General features: G+C 42.1%; 2 protein-coding genes across 5 annotated transcripts in view; one reads left to right on the forward strand and one right to left on the reverse strand.

Moving 5' to 3' along the window:
- fanci (FA complementation group I) overlaps positions 1–23,356 on the forward strand; it is an 87,616-nt gene that overhangs the window by 28,915 nt on the left and 35,345 nt on the right. For all 4 annotated transcript variants that reach the window (XM_059952884.1, XM_059952883.1, XM_059952885.1 and 1 more), the window contains exons 17-21: positions 6,991–7,105; positions 8,610–8,732; positions 11,618–11,686; positions 17,448–17,549; positions 20,118–20,303. In XM_059952884.1, the coding sequence (XP_059808867.1) occupies positions 6,991–7,105; positions 8,610–8,732; positions 11,618–11,686; positions 17,448–17,549; positions 20,118–20,303 (595 nt within the window). The remainder of the gene's footprint in view (positions 1–6,990; positions 7,106–8,609; positions 8,733–11,617; positions 11,687–17,447; positions 17,550–20,117; positions 20,304–23,356) is intronic.
- Positions 12,168–14,742, reverse strand: LOC132382357 (plectin-like). The gene is made up of 2 exons (XM_059952478.1): positions 14,657–14,742; positions 12,168–14,378 (listed from the first exon to the last, which is right to left on the reverse strand). The coding sequence occupies exon 2, from the start codon at positions 14,209–14,211 to the stop codon at positions 12,445–12,447; it is 1,767 nt and encodes a 588-aa protein (XP_059808461.1). The 5' UTR covers positions 14,212–14,378; positions 14,657–14,742; the 3' UTR covers positions 12,168–12,444.

Consider the following 23,356-nt stretch of genomic DNA (forward strand, 5'->3'; position numbering starts at 1 on the left):
CCTCCCCCAGTCAGCGGCATTCGCCCACCACCAGCCATGACAGTCAACCGCAAACTGATAGACGGAAGACGTGGCGGTAGACGTGGACTAACTACAGCTTCGTGGCACAGCTGCACGAACGAGTTCTTGCATACCAGACGGCATTATTTTTGCATACAATTGGACTGTCAGGACTTGAGGTCTACAACAGTTTTGTGTTTGCAGATGCGGCTGAAAGCCAAGAAAGACCTCTCAAAGATTTTAGCTGCATTTGACAGCTACGCTATTGGTGAGAAAAATGAGACATATGAACGGTACTTGTTCAACAAGTGGAACAAGAACAAGGTAAGACCTTTGAATCGTTTCTTGCCAGCCTTGGATCTCTTGCAAAGACATAATTTTTGCTCGTGTATGTCACACAGTCTGCTGAGAGACAAGATCGTACTGGGCATTAAAGACTCCTAAACCAGAAAACATTGTTACAAGAAAGAAAGCTAATGCTCAATAACTGCATTGACATCTTTAAAAGAAATGGCTGAATCACACCTGCAAGCATTCAGTACCGCTGCAGATAGCAGGTCCTCTACTGTCCATGGGATTAAACCTCCCGCTAACAAGAAAGTTTCAAAGCATCCTGGACAGAAGGCTAGTGCTAGTGGTGGAGCCAGAGCAAAAGGCACCTTGAACAGCCACAGAAGCAAAATGAACCCTTGCAAGTACTGTGGCATGGAACGTGCAAGAGATAAGCAACAATGCCCAGCATACAGACAGGTGTGCAAGGCGTGTTGCATTCGAAATCACTTTGCAAAGGTATGCAAGCAGAAACCCGTGCATGGGGTGGAAGCAGAAAGCAATGACCAAACCGACAGTGACAGCGTGGTGGTGGCATCCGTTGGTCTCAAGAGACCATGGATCCGCGCCTGGAGTTTCCAGGGCGCAGGCCTGGGCAGGGTTGTATGGGAGACCAGCAGTTGCCCAAACTGCAGGCCTTCCCCTCTCCACGCCATCGATGTTGTCCAAGGGAAGGGCACTAGGACCCATGCAGCTTGGCGGTCACCATGACCCAGTGACGTCGGAGAGCAATGTGTTGTTAAGTGCCTTACTCAAGGACACAATCATGCTGCCTCAGCTGAGGCTCGAACCAGTGACCTTCAGGTTACTAGTCTGATGCCTTGCCCACTAGGGCACGCGCCAACACAGTGACAGCAGTACTGAGTTTATCGACAGTGTCATACTGGTGGTCAACAGTTTGAAGACAAAGGATGACGTAGTCGCACAGATGCTCATAAATGGAAAGTCAATAGATTTCCAAGTTGACAGCGGGGCGAGCATTAACATTTTACCCCACAAATGGGGGAGATGGGAGATGCCAGAGAGTAGTGGTGGATAATTGTTTATCGGGATGGAGGCCGGTGACTAGCGGGGTGCCTCAGGGATCTGTTTTGGGCCCAATGTTGTTTGTAATATACATAAATGATCTGGATGATGGGGTGGTAAATTGGATTAGTAAGTATGCCGGTGATACTAAGGTAGGAGGTGTTGTGGATAATGAGGTGGATTTTCAAAGCTTGCAGGGAGATTTATGCCGGTTAGAAGAATGGGCTGAACGTTGGCAGATGGAGTTTAATGCTGAGAAGTGTGAGGTTCTACATTTTGGCAGGAATAATCCAAATAGAACATACTTAGTAAATGGTAGGGCATTGAGGAATGCAGAGGAACAGAGAGATCTAGGAATAACTGTGCATAGTTCCCTGAAAGTGGAGTCTCATGTAGATAGGGTGGTGAAGAGGGCTTTTGGAACGCTGGCCTTTATAAATCAAAGCATTGAGTACAGAAGTTGGGATGTAATGCTAAAGTTGTACAAGGCATTGGTAAGGCCAAATTTGGAATATTGTGTGCAGTTCTGGTCAGCGAATTATAGGAAAGATATCAATAAATTAGAGTGCAGAGACGATTTACTAGGATGTTACCTGGGTTTCAGCAATTAAGTTACAGAGAAAGGTTGAACAAGTTAGGTCTCTATTCATTGGAGCGTAGAAGGTTGAGGGGGGATTTGATCGAGGTATTTAAAATTTTGAGAGGGATAGAGTTGACGTGAACAGGCTGTTTCCATTGAGAGTAGGGGAGATTCAAACTAGAGGACATGATTTGAGAGTTAGGGGGCAGAAGTTTAAGGGAAACACGAGGGGGTATTTCTTTACTCAAAGAGTGATAGCTGTGTGGAATGAGCTTCCTGTAGAAGTAGTAGAGGCCAGTTCAGTTGTGTCATTTAAGGTAAAATTGGATAGGTATATGGACAGGAAAGGAGTGGAGGGTTATGGGCTGAGTGCGGGTAGGTGGGACTAGGTGAGATTAAGGGTTTGGCACGGACTAGGAGGGCCAAGATGGCCTGTTTCCGTGCTGTGATTGTTATATGGTTATATGTTAAATACTTGGAGAGAGTAGATCACACACTAAGACAATGCACAAAAAAGCTGATGATGTGGAACAAGACCACCATGGATGCAGAAGGGCTGTGCAGAGTGAAGTTGCGTAACCCCATGACGAACCCCAAGTACCCTGCAGGGAGTGGAGCGATTGGTCAGATTTGTCAACTACCTGAGCCGTTTTCTACCAAGTCTCTCAGATACCCTGGAGCCAATAAGACAGCTGACAAAGCCAGATGTAGCATGGGAGTGGTCAGCTGAGCAGCAAAACACTCTCTCCAAGATCAAGTGGGTGGCATCCGAAGCACCGGTGTTAGATTACTACAATTCTAAGGAAGAACTAACCATCCAATGTGACACCAGCAACAAAGGCCTAGCCCGAGGGGGAAGCACTCCTCCAAAATGGGCAGCCGATCGCATATGCAAGCAGAACGCTAATGGACACAGAAACGCATTGCGCAGAGATCGAAAAGGAAATACTCGCAATCGTTTTCATCAATACGCATTTGGCCACTTCACAAGAGTAATCTGCGATCACAAGCTGCTCGAAATGATAGTTACTAAGCCATTGGCGAAGGCACCAAAGCACCTACAGGGAAAGCTTCTTCGCCTGCAGAACTATGATTTCGACATCACCCACTGTCAAAGAAAGCTCATGCACCCCGCGGATACGCTTTCGCGAGCATTTAGCGGTACTTCAGGCCAGGAGAACAGCTTTGACGGTTAACATGCTGTTGCACCTGCCAATCCGAGATGAGCGTCTAGTGCAGAATCGCATAGAAATAGCGAAAGATGACACACTACAGATGTTGAAAAGCGTAATCATCAGCGGATGGCCGAGCTATAGGGATGAGCTTGCAGTCCAAGACAGCTTAATCTTCAAAGGTGAGTGTGTTATCATACCGCAAAGCGAGCGAAAGCAAATGAAGGATATAATTCACTTGTCACATTTGGGCGTAGAAGGATGCCTCAGACATGCTCGTGAATGTCTTTCTGCTCATGCCTGACCAAAAGACATCAAGCAGTATATTGCTACATGTGATGTTTGATGCACATACGAAATGAGGCAGCAGAAAGAATTGCTTATGAGTCATGAGGTACCTGCTCAGCCATGGGAAAAGATAGGTACCGACCAATTTACATTCGAAGGAAAAAAGTACCTCGTCACCGTTGATTACTAAAGCAATTTCTTCGAGGTAGATCTGCTCTGCAAAACAACCAGCATTTGCAAACTGAGGACTGGGATTTTGAGCACTTGTGTAGCAGTCCCAGAAATAGCAAAGCGAATGGAAAAGCTGAATCAGAGGTTAAAACAGCTAAGCGGATCCTCACAAAGAGCAACAAAGCACAAGCAGATCCCTACCTCGCATTTCTAGACCATTGCAACACACCTTTGCAAGGACTCAGTACAAGTCTTGCCCAGCGTCTGATGAATTGCCGCACAAGCATGCTCCTGCCTACAACAGCGAGTTTACTGGAATCCAGAGTTGTATGCGAACGCGAGCATATGAAACAATGTGTCCAGCAGCAGGCTGACAATTACAGCAACTCAGCCAAAGATCTTGCCCCACTTGACGAAGGGGATACTGTGTGCATGCAACCCCTGGTGCAAGGTAAAAAGAATTTGGAGAAAGCAATTGTGTGTCAGTGCCTTGATGAGCATTCATATGTAGTTCAAACCCCTTCTGGGATCGACCGATGTCGTCGCACACATCTACGAAAGACTGCTGAGGAGCCTCCTGAAAAGCTAATTGCACATGAACAGGCAAAATCAGGTCAATCAACTGAGATCAGTGTGCCTACCACATCAAATGCACACAGCCAAACACTAGCAGAGGCTAATGACACAACACAAATGTTGAAACATGCAAAAAACAAACAACAGGACTCGGACAAAACCATGAAAACTCATTCTGGCCGTACAGTGAAAAGGCCACAATATCTAGAAGACTTTGTCCCACATTGAATAATTGCATGAACATTTGAACAATAAGTCTGTGACACTATTTGGCATTTTAATGTAATGTTTATACTCAAAGAAGGACTATGTCTTATTTGAGGTTGTGTAGTTTGTAGTAGAAGTTAAAGTCAAATTTTAGTATGTTTTATATTTTGTATATATGCTTATACAGACGGAAATAATGAATGGTATGTATTTGTGCCAGGCATAAGAGACATAAGGCATGATCAATGAATATTTGGAAGTTAATTCCATGAAAATGTACTGGAAAGCAGACTTGAGTTTAATTGTTAATACAATTGTTCCTTTTCTTTGTTTTGATAAAAAGGGGAATGTTATGCACTCGTGAGCAGACGATTAAAGTTGGTGTGCAAGCGCCGTTGTTTTTATCTGAAATGTCTCGAAACTTCAAACAAACAATGTGCTAAAGAAGACAAACTGTTCAGATGCAAAAAAATAATAATAATACTGGGAACATGAATTCTAGAGTTGTTGTTCAGTGATCAGTCAGGATTGAGTTGAGATAAAGTTATCCCTGTTGGTTCAGGAGCCTGATAAATATAGGATAATAACTTAACCCATGGCCTTCTATGCCTAAGCAACTCGAGTGCTCGTCTCAACATTTTTTTTAATGCTGTAAGTTACTCTGCTTCCTCCACTGTCTCACAGTGTATTCCAGGTACTCTCTTCTCTCTGGAGGAGGCGGAGATAAAAGGAAAGGACCCCGTAAATCCCTCACTCTGTCACCTAGTCTTGCAAGAGTTGCTTGCTGGCTTGGGGTAATGCACAAAATTTACTCAGTTCTCTCCAATTGACTGTGAAAAGAGGAAGCTGGATGGGGGGGGGGGGAGACATATTCGGGGCAAAGCCCTCCTCACCACTGAGCACATCAGGAAGGCAGGAAGGAGTACTGTCACAGGAAAGCAGCATCCATTGTCACGGAATCCCGCCATCTAGACTGTGCTCTCTTCTTGCTGCTACCTTCAGGAAGGAGGCACAGGAGCCTCAGGACCCACATCATCACATTCAGTGACAGTTATTACCCCTCACCATCAGGCTCTTGAACCAGAGGTGATAACTTCACGCAACTTCGGTTACTGAACTGAACTGCTCTTACAACCTATGCATTCACTTTCAAGGGCTCTTGTTCTCATGTTCTTGATATATATTGCTTATTTATTAATTAGAGTTGCTTTTTTTTTTGCTCTTTTTGTATTTGTACAGTTTAACACAAAAGATTTTGTGTGTGTTGTTCTGGATTTCCAGCATAGGCAGATTTACCCTTGTTCATGATTTGTACAGTTCGTTGTCTTTTATACCTGGGATGGTTGTCTGTCTTGTATGTCATTTTTCATTGATTCTATTGTGTTTCTTTGTATTTACTGTGAATGCCCACAGGAAAATGGATCTCAGGGTAGTAAATGATGGTACATGTGTTCATTGATAATAAATTTACTTCAAACTTTTGAAGTTTGAGTATACTCCTCAATGACAAGGCTCAAAGAGAAGCAGAGGAATTTTATTCTGAATCTATTTTCATTTGATAAGCTGTGCTTACTCTTCCATCTTTGATTGCTTGTGCTAAATGCATGCGAGACTATTAATTGACAAATGTACTTGCCAACTTTGTATTTGGTTCCATTGGTTTCTTTGAAACAGAATTATTTGCTTTTGTATCCTCCACAATGGTTCAGTCAGTCAAAAGTGCTTGTTGCTGGTGACCAGTGATGAACTTCTGCCCCCTGGTGTGTTAAATGGAAAGTCTTGAATTTCCCAGTACAGACATCTAACTATTGCTTTCTATAATTTCACTGCTCTGTAGCAAGATTTGTTTATCTTGTATTTGCTTCCAGTTATGTTTGTGACAATGGCCATTATATATAATTTATTAATTGTGTACCTTGCTTTAAGGCCATGTAACTGGAAGTAATGACTTATTATAGAGTAAAACACAAGATGCTGGAGGAACTCAGCAGGTCAAACTGCATATATGGTGAGGAATAACAAGTCTACATTTCAGACTGATACTTTCATCAGGGCAGGTCTTGGTGCAAAATTTCCCTATTTTTCCCTCCTTAGATGCTGCTTGACCTACTGAGTCCATCCAGCATTTTGTGTGTGTTGCGCATTAGTTACGCATTACTCTGGATTTCCAGCATCTGCAGAATCTTTTTTGTTTAAGATATATTACAGCCTGTGCTTCTTTTAGCTTGTATATTTAATGCAGATTTCTTAACTTTCTAGATAATTGGAAGTTTTGCCTTTTTATACCATTATACCAATAACATTAAGCAAGGTGTCCATGGACCTTGGTTTAGGAATTTCCTTGTATTATTCAAACTTAGGATTTATTTGTTATAACCGGTTTTGTAATTATTTGACTGAAATGTGCAACTGAGGCACACCAGAGAGAAAATGTTGAATGGTTATGATTTGCCACTTGTTATCTCCTACCTACTGTACTGCTGAGGGAAAGAAGCTGCTTTGTTCATCAGAATAATATGAGATTGACATTGCCCCTGTTAAAAAGATTATTAATTGCATTTGTAACACTATACTATAAACCTTTTATAAATCTTATTGCTTTTTTCCCTCTTGCCCTCTCTCCTGCTTTGTTTTCTTTAGCCATTTGGACTCCCGGAAGTCAGCAGTTGCTGGCTTCCTGCTGCTGCTTAAGAACTTCAAGTTGTTGGGAAGTCTGGCTTACAGTCAATGCACTCAGACTCTCTCAGCCAGTCAGGTAAATAATCGGTATTTATTTTGTCTAGTTCTGTCTGCCTATAATAGCTATCATGATAAACTTGAGAGATTCTGCAGATTCAAAGTACATTTATTTTTAAAGAATGTATAAATTATACAACCCTGAGATTTGTTTGCTTACAAGCAGCTGCAAAGCAAGAAGCCTGAAAGAACCCAATTAGAAAACAATAAAAGCCCAACCCTCATTAAGCACAGAGGAGGATAAAAACACAAATCATGCAAACAATAGAAGCGAGGAACAACAACAGCATTCCAAACCAAATTGAGTCCATAGATCCAAATCCCTGGAGCAGACTCAAAGCCTCTGTATTCAGTTCATCATATTAGTAGGGGAAGTCATCAGAAAGGTTGCAGACACAAGGAACAGCAGCCTGGGGCAGTCTCACAGCTGGGAATCTTGAGCAATATGCATAAAGCACTGGAGGAACTCAGCCAGGCAGCCAACATCTATAGAGGGGAATAAACGGTCGATATTTCAGGCTGAGACCCTTCATGAGTCCTGGAAAGGAAGTGGGAAGAGTACTAACTGGCAGGTGATAGGTGAGACTGTGAGGGGGAAGGGGGGAATGAAGTACTAAACTGGGAGGTGATGGGTATAAGAGGTAAAGGGCTGAAGAAGCAGGAATCTAATATGTGAGGTTGGACCATGGAATAAAAGGAAGGAGAAGGGTGCACCAGATGGAGGTGATGGGCAGGGGAGGTTAAGGGTGAGAGAGGAGGCAGAACAGGGAATAGAAAAAGACAGAAGGTGAAGTGGGGAGAAATTACAGGAAATTAGAGAAGACAATGTTTGTGCCATCAGGCTGGAGGCTACCCAGATGGAATATGAGGTGTTGCCTTCAATCTGATGGCTTGAATGGGCATCATGATGGCAATAAAGGAGGCCATGGACCAACGTTTCAGAATGGGAACAGTAAGTGGAATTGAAATGGATGGCCACCAGAGCTCAAAGGTGCTTGATGTTCTGTTGATGAGCTATCTGGATTTTCTTCTTTTATTTTTACACACACATCCCATTCTGTATCTTATATCTTTAGGGATATATGATTTTTTTTAAGGGTGAGCTTCTGTTACCCCAATAGGGTTGCCTGCATGCTTTATGTACTTGTGGAAGGAGGACAGAGAAAAATTTAAATTGTACTTTCAGGGCTATGTGTGTTAGTGTTTAGTGTATTAGTATGAGTGCTTTGAACTGAGAAATAAATGAAAATGAGAAATACCCTGCCACCTAGTGGAAGAAATTGAGATTGAGACCTTCTGATTCAACTGGGAGAGAAACTCTTGGCTCATAGGTTGAAGGGAGGAGTAGTTTGAGATGATCATTTTGGATTAACTTTGTGCTTCATTGAAAGGCCTATCTTGGGGATCAAACTTGAAAGCTGCTTGACATTAAAAGTGGCAGGACAATTTAAACCAGATAATCAAGCAATTTCCTTGACTTTATAAATATTGTAAGTAGTGAGCAAAATTATCTTGTTTTCCAGGTGCAAGTGGATGTGCACACAAGCTACAATGCCTCTGCCAATGAAGCCCTATGTTTGGAAATTTTGAGCAGTCTAAGACGTTGTCTTAGTCAGCAAGCTGATGTGAGGCTCATGTTGTATGAGGTATTGAAATTGGAAACTTTTTATTATTATGCCAGATTTAATCCCAATTATTACCATTACAGTAATACTTAGCAATTTGAAGGGGTTTTGTTTTTGCATCCTACATCTTTCTCTCTATATTTTAAATAAGGTTTTTGTTTCCTCTGTCCAATCAGCTGGTATAAACCTTGTTGACTTTTTTCTCCACAAACGTGTAGGTTCACACTCAGGTTCATTTAGTTATCACCTGCACATGGATACATACAATGGAATCCGTCTTTGCATTAATAACCAGCACAAGCTGAGGGAAGCTGGCAAAAGTCACCACGTATTCCGTTGCCTCCATTGCACGCCCACAATGCTTGGCAGAACAACATGGAGCCCAACAAAACAGAACATAACAAGTAACAAAACAACAGCAGCAAAACAAACCCCTTACCTCACATCCACCCACCCACACAGTCTCCAACCCCAACCTCAAAGTCAGAAGTATCTGACTATTATGGTATCTGAGGAGCAGTACACTTTCCCTAAGGAGATCTTGTCACTGAGTGTCACTGGGGACACTCTGCATCATATAGTTGGCACCACAATCAAGCTAAATGGGATAAACTGAGAACAGATAGTCAGTAGCACAGAGACAGACCATTTAGCCCATTCTGTCTGCTGACCCTTGATATTCTCTATCTACTCTTGCCTATGGCCCTCATAACCTTGTATATCTCAGACAGGTCAACTGTTAGTCTTTATTTCAGAGGAAGCAAATCTCCAGCCTATTAGGTTTCTCTTCATAGATGAAACATTCCATTTCAAGGAGCATCCTGTATTATCCTCTGCATTCAATCCAGTGCAATCTCATCCTTCCTATAATGTGTATCAGAACTGTACCCCAGCTATGGGCTAACTAATGATTTATATTGTAGTATCATAATCTCTCTCTTATTCTATACCTCAGCACATATTCTTTAATCACCTTGTCTAACTGTCCTTGAAGGCTTCTTGACCATGTACACAAAGATCTGTCTGTTCTTTAGTACCTTCTGGGACTGGACCTCTATCCTAGCTATATTTGACAATCTTGTATTGCCTCGTGTGATAAATAGGATTGGCAAATTTGCAGATGACACCAAAATTGGGGGAAAAGTGGACAGTGAGGAAGGCTATCAAAGCTTGCAGTGGGGATCTGAACCATCTGGGGGAAAAAGGGGTGTAAAATGTAGAATTTAATGCAGACAAGTGTGAAGTGTTGCACTTTGAGGGGACAAAGCAGGGTAGGACTTGTATGGTGTGTGGTAGAACAGAGAGATCTGTGAATATGCGAATATCTGTGAAAGTGATGTCATAGATGGAGTTGTGAAGAGATTTGAGAAAATCTGCAAATGCGGGAAATCCAAAGCAGCACACACCATGTCAGAAGAACTCAACAGGTCGGGTAGCATCTATGGAAAAGAGTAAACAGTGGATGTTTTGGGCTGCGACCCATCTTCATTTTGAGTACAAGAACTGGGATGGTATGTTGAAGTTGTACAAGATGTTGGTGAGGCCTAATTTGGAATATTATGTGCGGCTCTGGTCACCTACTGGGGTGCTAGAAAGTTTGTGTGCCCTGTTGAATTTTCTTTATTTTTGCATTAATGTAACCTGAAATATGGTCAGATCCTCACACAAGCCTTACAACTACATAAAGAGAACCTAATTAAATAAATAACACAAACATTGCTCATTTATTTATTGAGAAGAATGATCCAATATTACATGTCTTTGCTGAAGAAAGTATGTGAACTTTTGCTTTCAGTAACTGTTGATACCCCCTTGTTCAGCAATAAGTTCGACCTACTGTTTCTGGTAACTGTTAAATCAATCCTGCACATCAGCCTGCAAGAATTTTAGGCCATTCCTCCTTACAAAACTGCTTCAACTCTGTATGCTGGTGGGCTCCCTTGCATGAACTGCTTGCTTCATGTCTTTCCACAACATTTCTATACAATTAAGGTCAGGACTTGGACTCAGCCATTCCAAACCACAAAGTTTCTTCTTTTTAAACCATTCTGGTTTATTCTTGTTGCATTTTCCAATTTCTATTAAGCTTCAGGTGATAGACTGCTACACTGACATTCTCCTATAAAATGTCTTGATACAATTTTGAATTTATTGTTCCCACAATGATTGCAAGCTGCCCAGGCTCTGAGGCAGAAAAGCATCCTCAAACCATGATGCTCCTTCCACCATGCTTCACAGTTAGGGTGAGGTTTTGGTGTTAGTGTGCAGCGCCCTTTTTCCTCCAAACATAGCAGTGTGCATTTCTGCCAAAAAGTTCAATCTTTGTCTCGTCTGTCTACAGAACTTTGTCCCAGAATTGTTGTAGAAATTCAGGTTGGTCTTTTACAAACTTGAGACATGCAGCAATGTTTTCTTTTTCTAGAGCTGTGGTTTCCTCCATGGTGTCCTTACATGAACACCATTCTCGTTCAGTGTTTTTCTTATAGTCGACACATAAACAGAATTTAGCAAGTTCTAGAGATTTCTGCAGGTCTTTTGTTGTTCCCCTTGGGCTCTTTTTCACCTCCTTCAGCATTACACATTGTGTTCTTGGTGTGATCTTTGCAGAATGCTGACTCCTAGGAAGCGTGATCCTGCTGTTTCCATGCCCTTAAGTTCAAGCTTAAACATGACTTTTGACCAGCCGTTACTTTTTGAAAAAGAACCGTTTTATCAAAATTTGTCCTTTGTCCTCTCTGCATTCTTGGGTTTACCTGGGAGGGTTGCTAACAGTTGTCAATAAGCTTAAAATGGCTTAAAATTTCCACCATTTCTACCATTCCTTCCTCTTGTATCTTTTGAAGGAGGTTCTCTTCAGTGATTTAATTAATTGTTCCTTTAATTTTCGGCTTTTTTTTTGTTTTTAGGGTTTATTTGATGTTCTACGACGAAATTCACAGCTGGCAAATACCATTTTACAAACACTTCTTTCTCAGGTGAGTGCGAAGTAGTTGATTAGCATCTGTCACGTTCTCCTTCGGGTGTAACGAAACGCCGAATTTAACGTCCGGATAAACCACAGTTAATAAGAACCAGATCGCAGTAAGATTAACCATTTACTGTTCACTCTTCACATTAACATATGGTGAAAACTGTTGATAAAACAATACAAGATTGATACAGTATTTGTTCCTTACTTAATATCACATTTCAAGTGTAAATACTTGCAAAGGTGACTATAACTACATTACACTAAGGTGCAGTATACAGGGAGAGTTTACCTGCTCCATTGACTACTTTAAATACACTTCCATGCAAACTATCCGCGACTCTTTAACTAACGAAAGCATAAACATTATCTACCGACGTTACCTCTAACAGGATCACTATTAACATCTTAGTTCAATATATCGATTATCTATTAACTTACAGCGTTGCTCTCACTGTGATTTCTCATGCCTGCAAAACTGCTTGTGCTCAGGTGAGCCTCGTGGAAAGCCCCCACCCTCGCGCTAATTTCAAACCGGTGTTTTCCCACAAGACGCGGCGAAACCGGATGTGACGTCATCGCATGCCGATATATTTTACATGCAATGAATATACTTTAAACACTTCTAATTCTAACTAGAAAATACTATTGAATGAATTACTAAGCGAAAATATTATAAACTAAATAACTGTCGTAAAGACAGCACACTCCCCGCTTGACCTTCGTAAGGTCACAATGAGCAGAGTACAAAACTTAGTCTCTTAATCAGTCATTGGGTAGAAGTAGAATAACTTCTGTAACTGGCCCTTGGTAAATTTTCACATCGCCTTGGTCGGTAGTCTTCAATTCGATCTTCCTGACATGTCCATCCCCGCTAGGGAATGTAACAGTGATTCTGGCCGTTGGCCAGCTGTTGCGAGCGACTTGCTTGTCCCTGAGCAGGACTAAGTCTCCAACTTGAAGATTCCTTCGGGGTTCTGTCCACTTTTGTCTCTGTTGCAACAAAGGTAGATATTTTTGTCTCCAGCGAGGCCAGAACTGATTTGCCAGAGCCTGGACTTGTCTCCATTGCTTTGTGTACAAATCCTTGTCTGAGAAGTCTCCTGGTGGAGGAGGTGCTCCTGCCTTCTGCGTAAGGAGCGTTGATGGCGAAAGTATAAAGGGGTTTTCTGGGTCAGAAGACACAGGTAGGAATGATTGTGCGTTTATAATGGCTGTGACCTCTGCCATTAGGGTGCACAGTACCTCGTGGGCCAATCGGGTGCGTTGCTGTATCTCAGGTTTCCTTTTCCAGGTTTTCCGTAAGGACGTGAACCGTTTGACTGCCTGCTCTTTGTTATCTGGTGAGCACTGGCGTGGTTCTCTGATTGGCAATGGGGCAACCCCATTATTTGCTTCATCTCTGAAGACCTTGGTGTCTTTGGGTTTTAAAGAAATGGTATCTTGAGCTGATTGTGCAAGTTTGTTTCCGTGCTCGGTTTGAACGAAAACTGACTGACCTAGCGTCTCGTCGGTTACTTTACGCTTGGTAATGTCTTGTTGTGCTTCTTTAGGGTACACCTCAGTGAGGCAGATCTCGGAACAAGAACGGCTTGACTGAGTTTGACCGCAAACTTCTGTACAGTTCGAGCTGACAATTGTTGTCCTGGAGTGAACCTCTCCCTCCCCGCCGTCCTGTTGTGGGGGTGAAGGAGCGTTGTCGGTTCTTTCATTCTTGACTTCATCACGGAGCCGTGAGGGTAAATTTCCTTCCTCGTATGGATGTGATGCAATCGTGACTCTCTGAGGTTCCTCGTAGCTGGGGAAGTTATCGAATACGTATGGAGAGGGGAGACGAGCCTGCCTGTCTATTTGAGATTGTACATAGTCGCTTGTGCGTTCCAGTCTGGTCCTTTCTAAAGTAGATCTTGCTGCGGTCAGATCACGCGACCCTTCAGCTTCTTCTATGTACTTTGCTTCCGCCATGGCAGCAGCTTCTTCTCTTTCTAGCTGCAGCACTTGCAACTCTGTCGATATTTTTGCCATTTCCAACTGGATTTCGGCTTCTCTGGCGGCCTCTTCTCTTTGTCTGGCAGCCTCTTCGGCTTCTCTGGCAGCCTCTTCTCTGGCAGCCTTTTCTTTCTGGATTTCGGCTTCTTTGGTGGCCAGTTTCATTTTCAAAACTGCTTCTTGTCTGGCGTAACGCAGTAGCACCTTGGCGGCTTCTGCCTTTCTGGCGGCCCTTTCGGCTTCTCTGGCAGCCTTTTCTTTCTGGATTTCGGCTTCTCTGGTGGCCAGTTTCATTTTCAAAACTGCTTCTTGTTTGGCGTAATGCAGTCGCACCTTGGCGGCTTCTGCCTTGGCTCTTGCCTGTGTGGACTTTCTTGATGTCGTTCTACTGCCCTTGTCGCTGGGCGCCATCGACTTGATCCCGGATCGAGCTGACATTGCAGCACTTGGAACACCTGATAACGCCTGGGTGGGCTTACTTGATGTCGGTTTACTGCCCTTGTCGCTGGGCGGCGTCGACTTGATGCTGGATTGAGCTGACATTGCAGCACTTGAAACACCTGATAATGCCGCTTTTTCACTGTCACGTTCTCCTTCGGGTGTAACGAAACGCCGAATTTAACGTCCGGATAAACCACAGTTAATAAGAACCAGATCGCAGTAAGATTAACCATTTACTGTTCACTCTTCACATTAACATATGGTGAAAACTGTTGATAAAACAATACAAGATTGATACAGTATTTGTTCCTTACTTAATATCACATTTCAAGTGTAAATACTTGCAAAGGTGACTATAACTACATTACACTAAGGTGCAGTATACAGGGAGAGTTTACCTGCTCCATTGACTACTTTAAATACACTTCCATGCAAACTATCCGCGACTCTTTAACTAACGAAAGCATAAACATTATCTACCGACGTTACCTCTAACAGGATCACTATTAACATCTTAGTTCAATATATCGATTATCTATTAACTTACAGCGTTGCTCTCACTGTGATTTCTCATGCCTGCAAAACTGCTTGTGCTCAGGTGAGCCTCGTGGAAAGCCCCCACCCTCGCGCTAATTTCAAACCGGTGTTTTCCCACAAGACGCGGCGAAACCGGATGTGACGTCATCGCATGCCGATATATTTTACATGCAATGAATATACTTTAAACACTTCTAATTCTAACTAGAAAATACTATTGAATGAATTACTAAGCGAAAATATTATAAACTAAATAACTGTCGTAAAGACAGCACAGCATCAGTTTGCCAACATCAGAGCTTGAGCAGTTATATTCAGAATCGGGTTTAATATCACTGGCATATGTCGTGAAATTTGTTGTTTGTGGCAGCAGTACAATACATAATAATGGGGAAAAATGTGAATTACTATATACAAATTAAATAGTTAAGTTAATAGTATGAAAATAGAAATAAAAAAATAGTGAGTGACTGTTCATGGGTTCAATGTTCATTCAGAAATTGGGTGGCAGAAAAGGAGAAACTATTCCTGAATTGTTCAGTATGTACCTTTATACTTTTGTACCTCTTTCCTGATGGTAGCAAGGAGAGCAGGGCATGTCCTGTGTGTTGGGGTCCTTAAAGATGGATGCTCATTCTTCCCATTAATGGTCTTGTTGCAAATTATTTACCATTTCAGTTGTAGCAGCCTACTTGTACTCTGTTGCTTTTGAACCAAATGCTGGGAGGCTTCTGAGAGAAACCATTAAGTCATCTGGAAGTGGTCTATTTGTTTGCAATTCTAAAGAGAATTATCCAATTTTTTTTTCCTCACACAGCCATGTTTTCCCCTTTTTCTGTCATATATTCAGTCCACTATCATAAGGTGCTTTTGGGTCATTTTCGCTTAATATGTATCATAAATAATTCTCCTTTTTATCTCGTTTGTTTGCCAGTTATCCATGACCTATGACTGCTAATATTTGAAAGACTTCCTCCTTATTTCCTCTATTAAAACATTCCCTTTAATTATCTCTGCTCATTAGGAGAAAACTCCCATTTCCTGTAGTCTTTACAGGTTTCTAATTGCTAGTGTAATTCTGGTAAATCCGCTTTTGAAGTCTTAACATCCAAAAGCATGGTGTCCAAAATTAGATTGGTAATTCCAGTTAAGGCACCAATGTTTCATACTCTCTACGTCAATTTATAAATGTATGGATTTAGCATGATTTATTAAGTGATGAACTTGTGTTTCTAATTTTTTTAAACATTTGTGTGATTGAATCCTCAAACTTTTCTCCTGCACCCTAACTTTGTTCGCCATCAATTATAGGTGGCAGGGTAGAGATGGGTCTCTACCAAAGGAGGTGTAAGGTGCTCCTTTTCTCTGCGAGACTGCAGGTCACCCTTGGGCAAGGTGTAGCTCCTGCTTAGCCCCCCACTTCCCCACCCTCCCCCCGTGAGCAGCTGGTGCATCACAAGTCCTGGTGATGCGACCACATGCGCGAAGCAGACAATCTCTGAAGAGTATTGAAAATGACTGGGGTCACCTGTCTTGTAAAAACACTGCCCAGGAGAAGGCAATGGCAAGCTACTTCTGTAGAAAAAATTGTCAAGAACGATCATGGTTGTGGAAAAACCGTGATTGTCCATGTCATACAATACGGCACATGATGATGATGCCATTAAACATTCAATTACCCCTTCTCCTAATCTTGCAGTTTGTATTTAGTCAATGCCAAACTCAATTACCAATTTAGGGGATGTGTCAATAAAACTGAGTTCTCAAGACACAACTGTGTTCATCGCAGCTTTGTGGCAGTGCATACTTGTAGCTTAGAACCAAGGCACCTGTTTATAATCATGTTAGTGTGCTCAAGATGAGAAATATTGGAGCTGAAGATTGATGCTCTTTCCATATTAGCCACCAGTTATCATAAAGTTAGGCTGTACCTACAAAGTTCAGAGCTGCATGAATAGCAAGCTCCTACACTTTCACTTTTCTGTTTTAGCACTCGGATTTTTTTTTCCTGAGTCAGATGTTACTAAGCTAAGGCAAAACAGAAACTATTGGATTAATACTCCTTTTTTTTTTTGATTTCCCACACCAACATATTTTATGAGTCATGCTAGAAATAAGGCCCTGAGACCATAAGATGTAGAAGCAGAAGTAGGCCATTTGGTCCATCTGACCTGCTGCATCATTTCATCATGGCTGATCCATTATTCTTCTCAGCTCCAATATCCTGCTTTAGCTTTCGTAAAGACTAGGCCTCCACAGCTGCCTGTGGCAGCAAATTCCACAGATCTCTGTTTTAACAGGACTCCTCTCTATTATGACGCTGTGTCCTCTGGTCCTAGTCTCTCCCAGCATAGGCAGCATTATCTCCACATTGATTCTATCGAGGTCTTTCAATGTTCGATAGTTTCCAATTAGGTCACCCCTCATTCTTCTGAATTCTAGTGAACATACAGAGCCATCAAGCGCTTTTCATATGACAAGCCATTCAATCCAGGAATCATTTTCATGTACCTCCTTTGAAGTCTCTAAAATGTCAGCACTTCCTTTCTAAGATAAGGGGCCCAAAACTGCTCTCAGTACTCCAAGTGAAGCCTCACCAGTGGTTTATAAAACCACAATATTACATCCTTAAATGTTCGATATTTATCCTTACAGGACTGTGACCAGTTCCACCAGTTACCTTGGTTGCTGATTTTTTAGATGTGATAACAAAATGATAGATATTGATCAAAGCCACACCACCTAACTCTAAAAGTAAATGCTTTGCTTTACTTAACATTGCATCTCTGATTTTGTCTTAGCTGAACCGATATTATGAACTGGAGGAGGACCTGCTGCCTCCTCTCAAGCTGGAAAGTTGCATCACCACTCAGGCAGGTCAGATCTACCTCCAGGAACCTCTGGTAATCAAATGATTTGTTCTTAATTATTAATTTAATTAACTGGACAGTTCCTTTGAGAAACAATGTTTGAACGTGGACCCTTTTATGATAATGGACTCTGGAATGAAAGGGTTAACCTATGAGGAGCATTTGGTGACTCTGAATCTGTTCTTGATGGGCTTTAAAAGAATGAGAGGGATCTTATATTGAATATTGAAAAGCCTGGATGTAATGAACATGGAGAGGATATTTCCAATAGTGGGGGAGTCTAGGACCAAAGGGCACAGCCTCAGAATAGAGGGGCATCCATTTAGAACAGAGATAAGGAGGAATTACTTTAGCCAGAGGGTGGTGAATCTGTAGAATTCACAGGTGACTGGAGGCCAACTCAGTGGGTACATTTAAAGTAGAGGTTGATTAAGTTCTTGATTAGTCTGGATGCCCAAAGCTATTGGGAGAAGGTGGAGGATGGGATTAAGAGCAGTAATAAATCAGCCATAATGGAATGGCAGTGCAGACTTGATGGGCCAAATGGCCTAATTCTGTTCCTACACCTTATGGTCTTATTCAATCTGTGGCAACAAATATTGTGACTGATTCGAGAGGCTAACATCTACAAAGAAGTGAGCCTCTCTTGCTTGGAATGCCTCTGTTACTATCCCCGAGCCAGGAATCTGTTCTCTGGAGTAATGGCTGGCATGCCACAATTATCACCTGTTGTTGCCCTGCTAAGTGACCAGGACAAAGTTGATTCCCAATTCCAAACCCTTGCCTCCACCACTAGAAAAATAATTTGAAGCAAACAGTGAACTGTTGGAAGAGCTCAGCAAGTGCAGCAGCATTCGTGGAAGCAAAAAGATGTTCAAGTGATCATCCCTTTGCCTCCACAGGTATTCAACAGTCAGGATTCAAAATTGTTTGTTGCCATTTACTTGGCAACAAGTGTACGAAATGATTGCTGCTCCAGATCCAATGTTGCATAAAACAACACAAGAAGCATTAAAAAAAATTACAATAAATATAAAAGCAATCTATAAACAAGCGTATGCAGAACTGAAGTGTGGCCCTAAATATTTAAGATTAGCTTGTATGCATAGACTGATTGTATGTACGACACATGATGGTGACTGACACAGGAAATGATAAAGTGACTCTTGGTAAGAGGAAATTTAGGTAGCAGCAGGATATATGAAAGCACGTTAGGACAGTGACTGTGTCAGTCTAGGTATGAGGGTTGGAGTGGCAGTGAATTGGGGTGGGGGGGAGTGATTGCTTGAGCTACTGAATTCTTCCAGCAGTTTACATCTTGCTCCAGATTCCAGCATCTGCAGACTCTTGCATCTCCAAATGTGGATGTCAATTAAAGAAAACACAAAGTTTATTTCAGCTGTTACAAGGCCTAAGTTCAGAGATCTTAACAGACTGTCAAACTTTGCTTGGGAAGATGTGAACACTTGGGTTAAATACCAGAAAGCTTGCTAGTATCTTTTGGGTGTATGTTCTTATACAATATTCTGGAGAGATGATGGTGCACATTTAAATATGTTGCTAAAAGTGATTGATTGTAAAAGAGAGATTTGCACAGAGGCCATGATTTTTCAAGTATTAGCTCAGTTGCATTCACTGACAGCATTAATTCAAAATGTACAAGTTTAAAAATTATTGTTTAATTTATCTAATTCACATGCTTCCCAGATGAAAAAAAAACATTGAGCTCCATCAGCTTCTTCATGTGATGTTTAAGGTCTTGTGATTTTGAAAGAGAACCTAGTTATTTCTGGTAGATTATAGATTTTTCCAACTTGTGGTAAATTTGCCCCTCTCCCTCTTCCCTTTTCTTCAGTTCCCCACTTTGTCCCCACCTCTTGCCTGTTCTCTCCTCACTACCTGCTTATCACTTTCCCTGGTGCCTCTTTGACCTCCATTGTGTCCACATGGTCCACTCTCCTCAACTATCAGATTCCTCCTTTACCTTGTCCACCTATCACCTCCTTGCTCATTACTTCTCCCCGCCCCCCCCCCCCCCCCACAAACCTGGCTTCACTAATCACCTAGCTTCTCCTCCTTCCCCTCCGCCACTACCTTCATTCTGGCTTCTTCCCCCTTCCTTTCTAGTTCTGATGAAGGGTCTCGATCTGAAACATCAACTCCATTCCTTTCCATACATCCTGCCTGACCTGCTGAATTCCTCCAGAATTTTGTGTGTGTTGCTCCAGTCTTTTTTTTTTTAAAAAGAAAGAAAAACCTGTCAGTAGTTCTTGATATTTAAAGATTAGCTTTATTTGGCAGATAAAAATATAAAAAATACAGAGTAAGGCATCATTTGCATCAATGACCAACACAATGTGACTCTCTGCTGAGGACAGACTGCAACTATTCACGTACTTCCAGGTGACAGCATGATGGGTGAAACAGCAGATTTTGGCTTCCATGTTTAATATTGCATTTTATAATTTTAAATTATTTGGGGATATCTCTAAGAAATGTAATTGTGGACCTTTCTGCATTAATTTCCTTGGTGGTTGCTTTTTATGCGATAGTTAATGGCTACACGTGTTATCTATTTCTTCTGTTTTTCTTTTGGCACAGGCGCACCTTCTGAGTTGTATTCAGAACTGCTTGGCCTGGTATAAACAGTCCTTAGTGCACCATAGGACGGGTAATATCGATGAGGAGGAAGAGGACAATGAAGATAGTTTTCAACATGATTTAGAGACGCAGTTGGATTCAATCACTCGGAGAATGATTAAGAGTGAACTGGAAGATTTTGAGCTGGTATTTATTTAAATTTTTGCCTTTAACATTTAGTTTAACTTAAAGTATGTTTGTGTCAAAGCAACCACTTTTTCATTTAGCATTTTTTAAAATTTGTTGCTGGAATACATACACTCAGTGGCCACTTTATTGGCTACCTCTTGTATAAAAGAGGCCACTTAGTACGAGGGGTGATTGATATGTTTGTGGCCTAAGGTAGAAGGAGTCAATTTTAGAAAACCTAGCGCATTTATTTTTCAACATAGTCCCCTCCTACATTTACACACTTAGTCCAGCGGTCGTGGAGCATACAGATCTTGAACCTCCAGAAAGTGTCCACAGATGGGTGATTGATAAGTTTGTGACCTAAGGTAGAAGGAAGTGAGTTATACAGCTCTCGTTACATGAACATGCAGGTTATCTCTTTGAGTGATTATGCAGAAAATTTGAAGTTAACAACTCATCTCCTTCTACCTTAGGACACAAACTTATCAATCACCCCTCGTATATGTTCATGGTCTCTTGTTGCTGTCGTGCATTCACTTCACGATTCGACGTGGTGTGCATTCAGAGATACTTTTCTGCACACGACTGTTGTAATGCATAATTATTTGAGATACTGTCGCTGCCTTGTCAGCTTCAATCTGTCTGGCCATACTCCTCTGACCACTCTCACTAGCAAGCTATTTTCGCCCACAACTGCCACTCACTGGATACTTTTTGTTCTTCACACTACTCTCTGTAGGCTTGTGCATTGTAGGCTTGTCCCAGGCAATCAGCAGTTTCTGAGACACTGAAACACCTCCCCACCCCCACCATCTCACACCAACAATCATCTATGGTCAAAATGACTTAGAACACATTTCTTCCTTATTCCGATGTTTGGACTGAACAACAACTGAACCTCTTGACCATGTCTGCGTGCTTTTATGCACTGAGCTGCTGTTGCATGATTGGGTGATTAGATATTAGCATTAACAAGCAGATGCACCTAATAAAGTGGCCACTGAGTGTATGATATTTAATGCTAGCATTTAATTTTCATCCCAATAGAACTGGCTCTCTGGGCATTTGCAAAGAGTCTTTAAGCACATTGGTAGGTCTGGAATTGTGCCTTGCAAAGTTCGCAGACCCCCATGAAGGACCCGAGTGAAGTACCTGCTTATTTTGTGACAGTCAGGTGGCTTTGTGGTTGCCATTGTTGATACAAGTTTCTTTCGCTTGGATGATTTAATTACATAAATTTAAATTTCATGGATTGTGGAGGCATTAGTAATGATCTTTCAAGAATCCCTATGTTCTGGAATGGTACTGGAGGACTAGAAAATTGCAATGTCACTCCACTCCTTAAGAAGGGAGTGAGGCAGAGGAAAAGAAATTATAATCCAGTTAGCCTGACTTCTGTGGTTAGAAGGACATTGGAGACTATTATTAAGGATGAGATTTTGGGGTACTTGGAGGCACATGACAAAATAGGCAGCATGGTTTCCTTAAGGGGAAATCTTGCCTGACAAATCTTTTGGAATTCTTTGAGAAAATAACAGGCAAGAAAGACAAAGTGTCAGTGGCTAATGTTTATTTGGATTTTCAGAAGGCCTTTGGCATCGTGCTGCACATGAGGCTGTTTAACAAGATAAGGGCCCATGGTATTACAGGAAAAATAATGTCATGGATAGAGCATTGGCTTGTTGGCAGGAAACAGAGTGGGAATAAAGGGGCATTTTCTGGATGGTTGCCGGTGACCAGTGGTATGCCGCAGGGTCAGTGTTGGGATCACTTCTTTTTGCGTAATATGTCAGTGATCTGGATGACGGCATTGGTGACTTTGTCGCCAAGTTTGCGAACAATACAAAGGTAGGTGGAGGTGTTGAAGAAGCATGGTGTCTGCAGAAGGACTTGGACAGATTGGGAGAATGGGGAAAGGAGTGGCAGAAGGAGTGTAGAGTAGAGATGTGCATAGTCATGCACTTTGGTAGAAGGAATAAAGGTGTAGGCTATTTTCTAAATGGGAAGAAAATTCAAAAATCAGATGCAAGGGGACTTGGAAGTCCTTGTGCAGGGTTCTCTAAAGGTTAACTTGCAGATTGAATTCATGGTAAGGAAGACAAATGCACTGCTAGCATTCACTTTGAGAGGACTTGAATATGAAAACAGGGATGTATTGTTGAGACTTTGAGACGTTTGGTCAGACCGCACGTGGAGTTCTGTTTGCAGGTTTGGGTCCATATCTAAGAAAAGATTTGTGTTGTTATTGGAGAGGGTCGAGAGGAGGTTCATGAGAATGATCCCAGGAACGAAAGGGTTACCAAATGAGAAGCGTTTGATGGCTCTGGGCCTGTTCTTGCTGGAGTTTAGAAGAATAAAAGGGAGGGGGGATCCCATTGAAATATATTGAAAGACCTAGATAGAGTGGACGTGGAGGATTTCCTACAGTGAAGTGGTAGGAGTCTAGAACCAGAGGCCACAGTTTCAGAATAGAGGGACATCCCTTTAGAACACAGGTGAGGATGAATTTCATTAGCCAGAGGGTAGTGAGACTGTGCAATTCATTGCCACAGATGGCTGTGGAGTCCAAGTCACTGAGTATATTTAAGGCAGAGGATGATAGGTTTTTAATTAAGCAGGGAATTAAAGGTTGCAGGGAAAAGGCAGGAGAGTGGGGTTAGACCATAAGACATGGGAGCAGAATTAGGTCATTCAGCCCATTGAGTCTGCTCTGCCATTTCATCATGGTTGATCCTGGATCCCACTCAACCCAATGCACTTACCTTCTCACCATATCCTTTAATGCCCTGATCAATCAGGAAATGATCAACTTCTGCTTTAAGTATACCCACAGACTTGGCCTCTACCGCAATCTGAGGCAGAACATTCCACAGATTCACTATTCTCTGGCTAAAACAAATTCCTCCTTATTTCTGCTCTAAAAGGTCATCCCTCAATGTTTAGGCAATGTCCTCTAGTTCCAGATAAGCCGAGCATTGGAAACATCCTGTCCACAGCCTCTTTATCTAGTCCTTTCAACATTCAGTAGGTTTCAATGAGATCGGCAACCCCCCCCCCGCCCCGCATTC

This window comes from Hypanus sabinus, chromosome 28 (genome assembly GCF_030144855.1).
Source record: "Hypanus sabinus isolate sHypSab1 chromosome 28, sHypSab1.hap1, whole genome shotgun sequence".
Taxonomy (NCBI): Eukaryota; Metazoa; Chordata; class Chondrichthyes; order Myliobatiformes; family Dasyatidae; genus Hypanus; species Hypanus sabinus.

Coding starts and splice junctions, on each gene's coding strand:
- LOC132382357 (XM_059952478.1), bottom strand. CDS start 14,211: ATGTCAGCTCAATCCAGCATCAAGTCGACGCCGCCCAGCGACAAGGGC.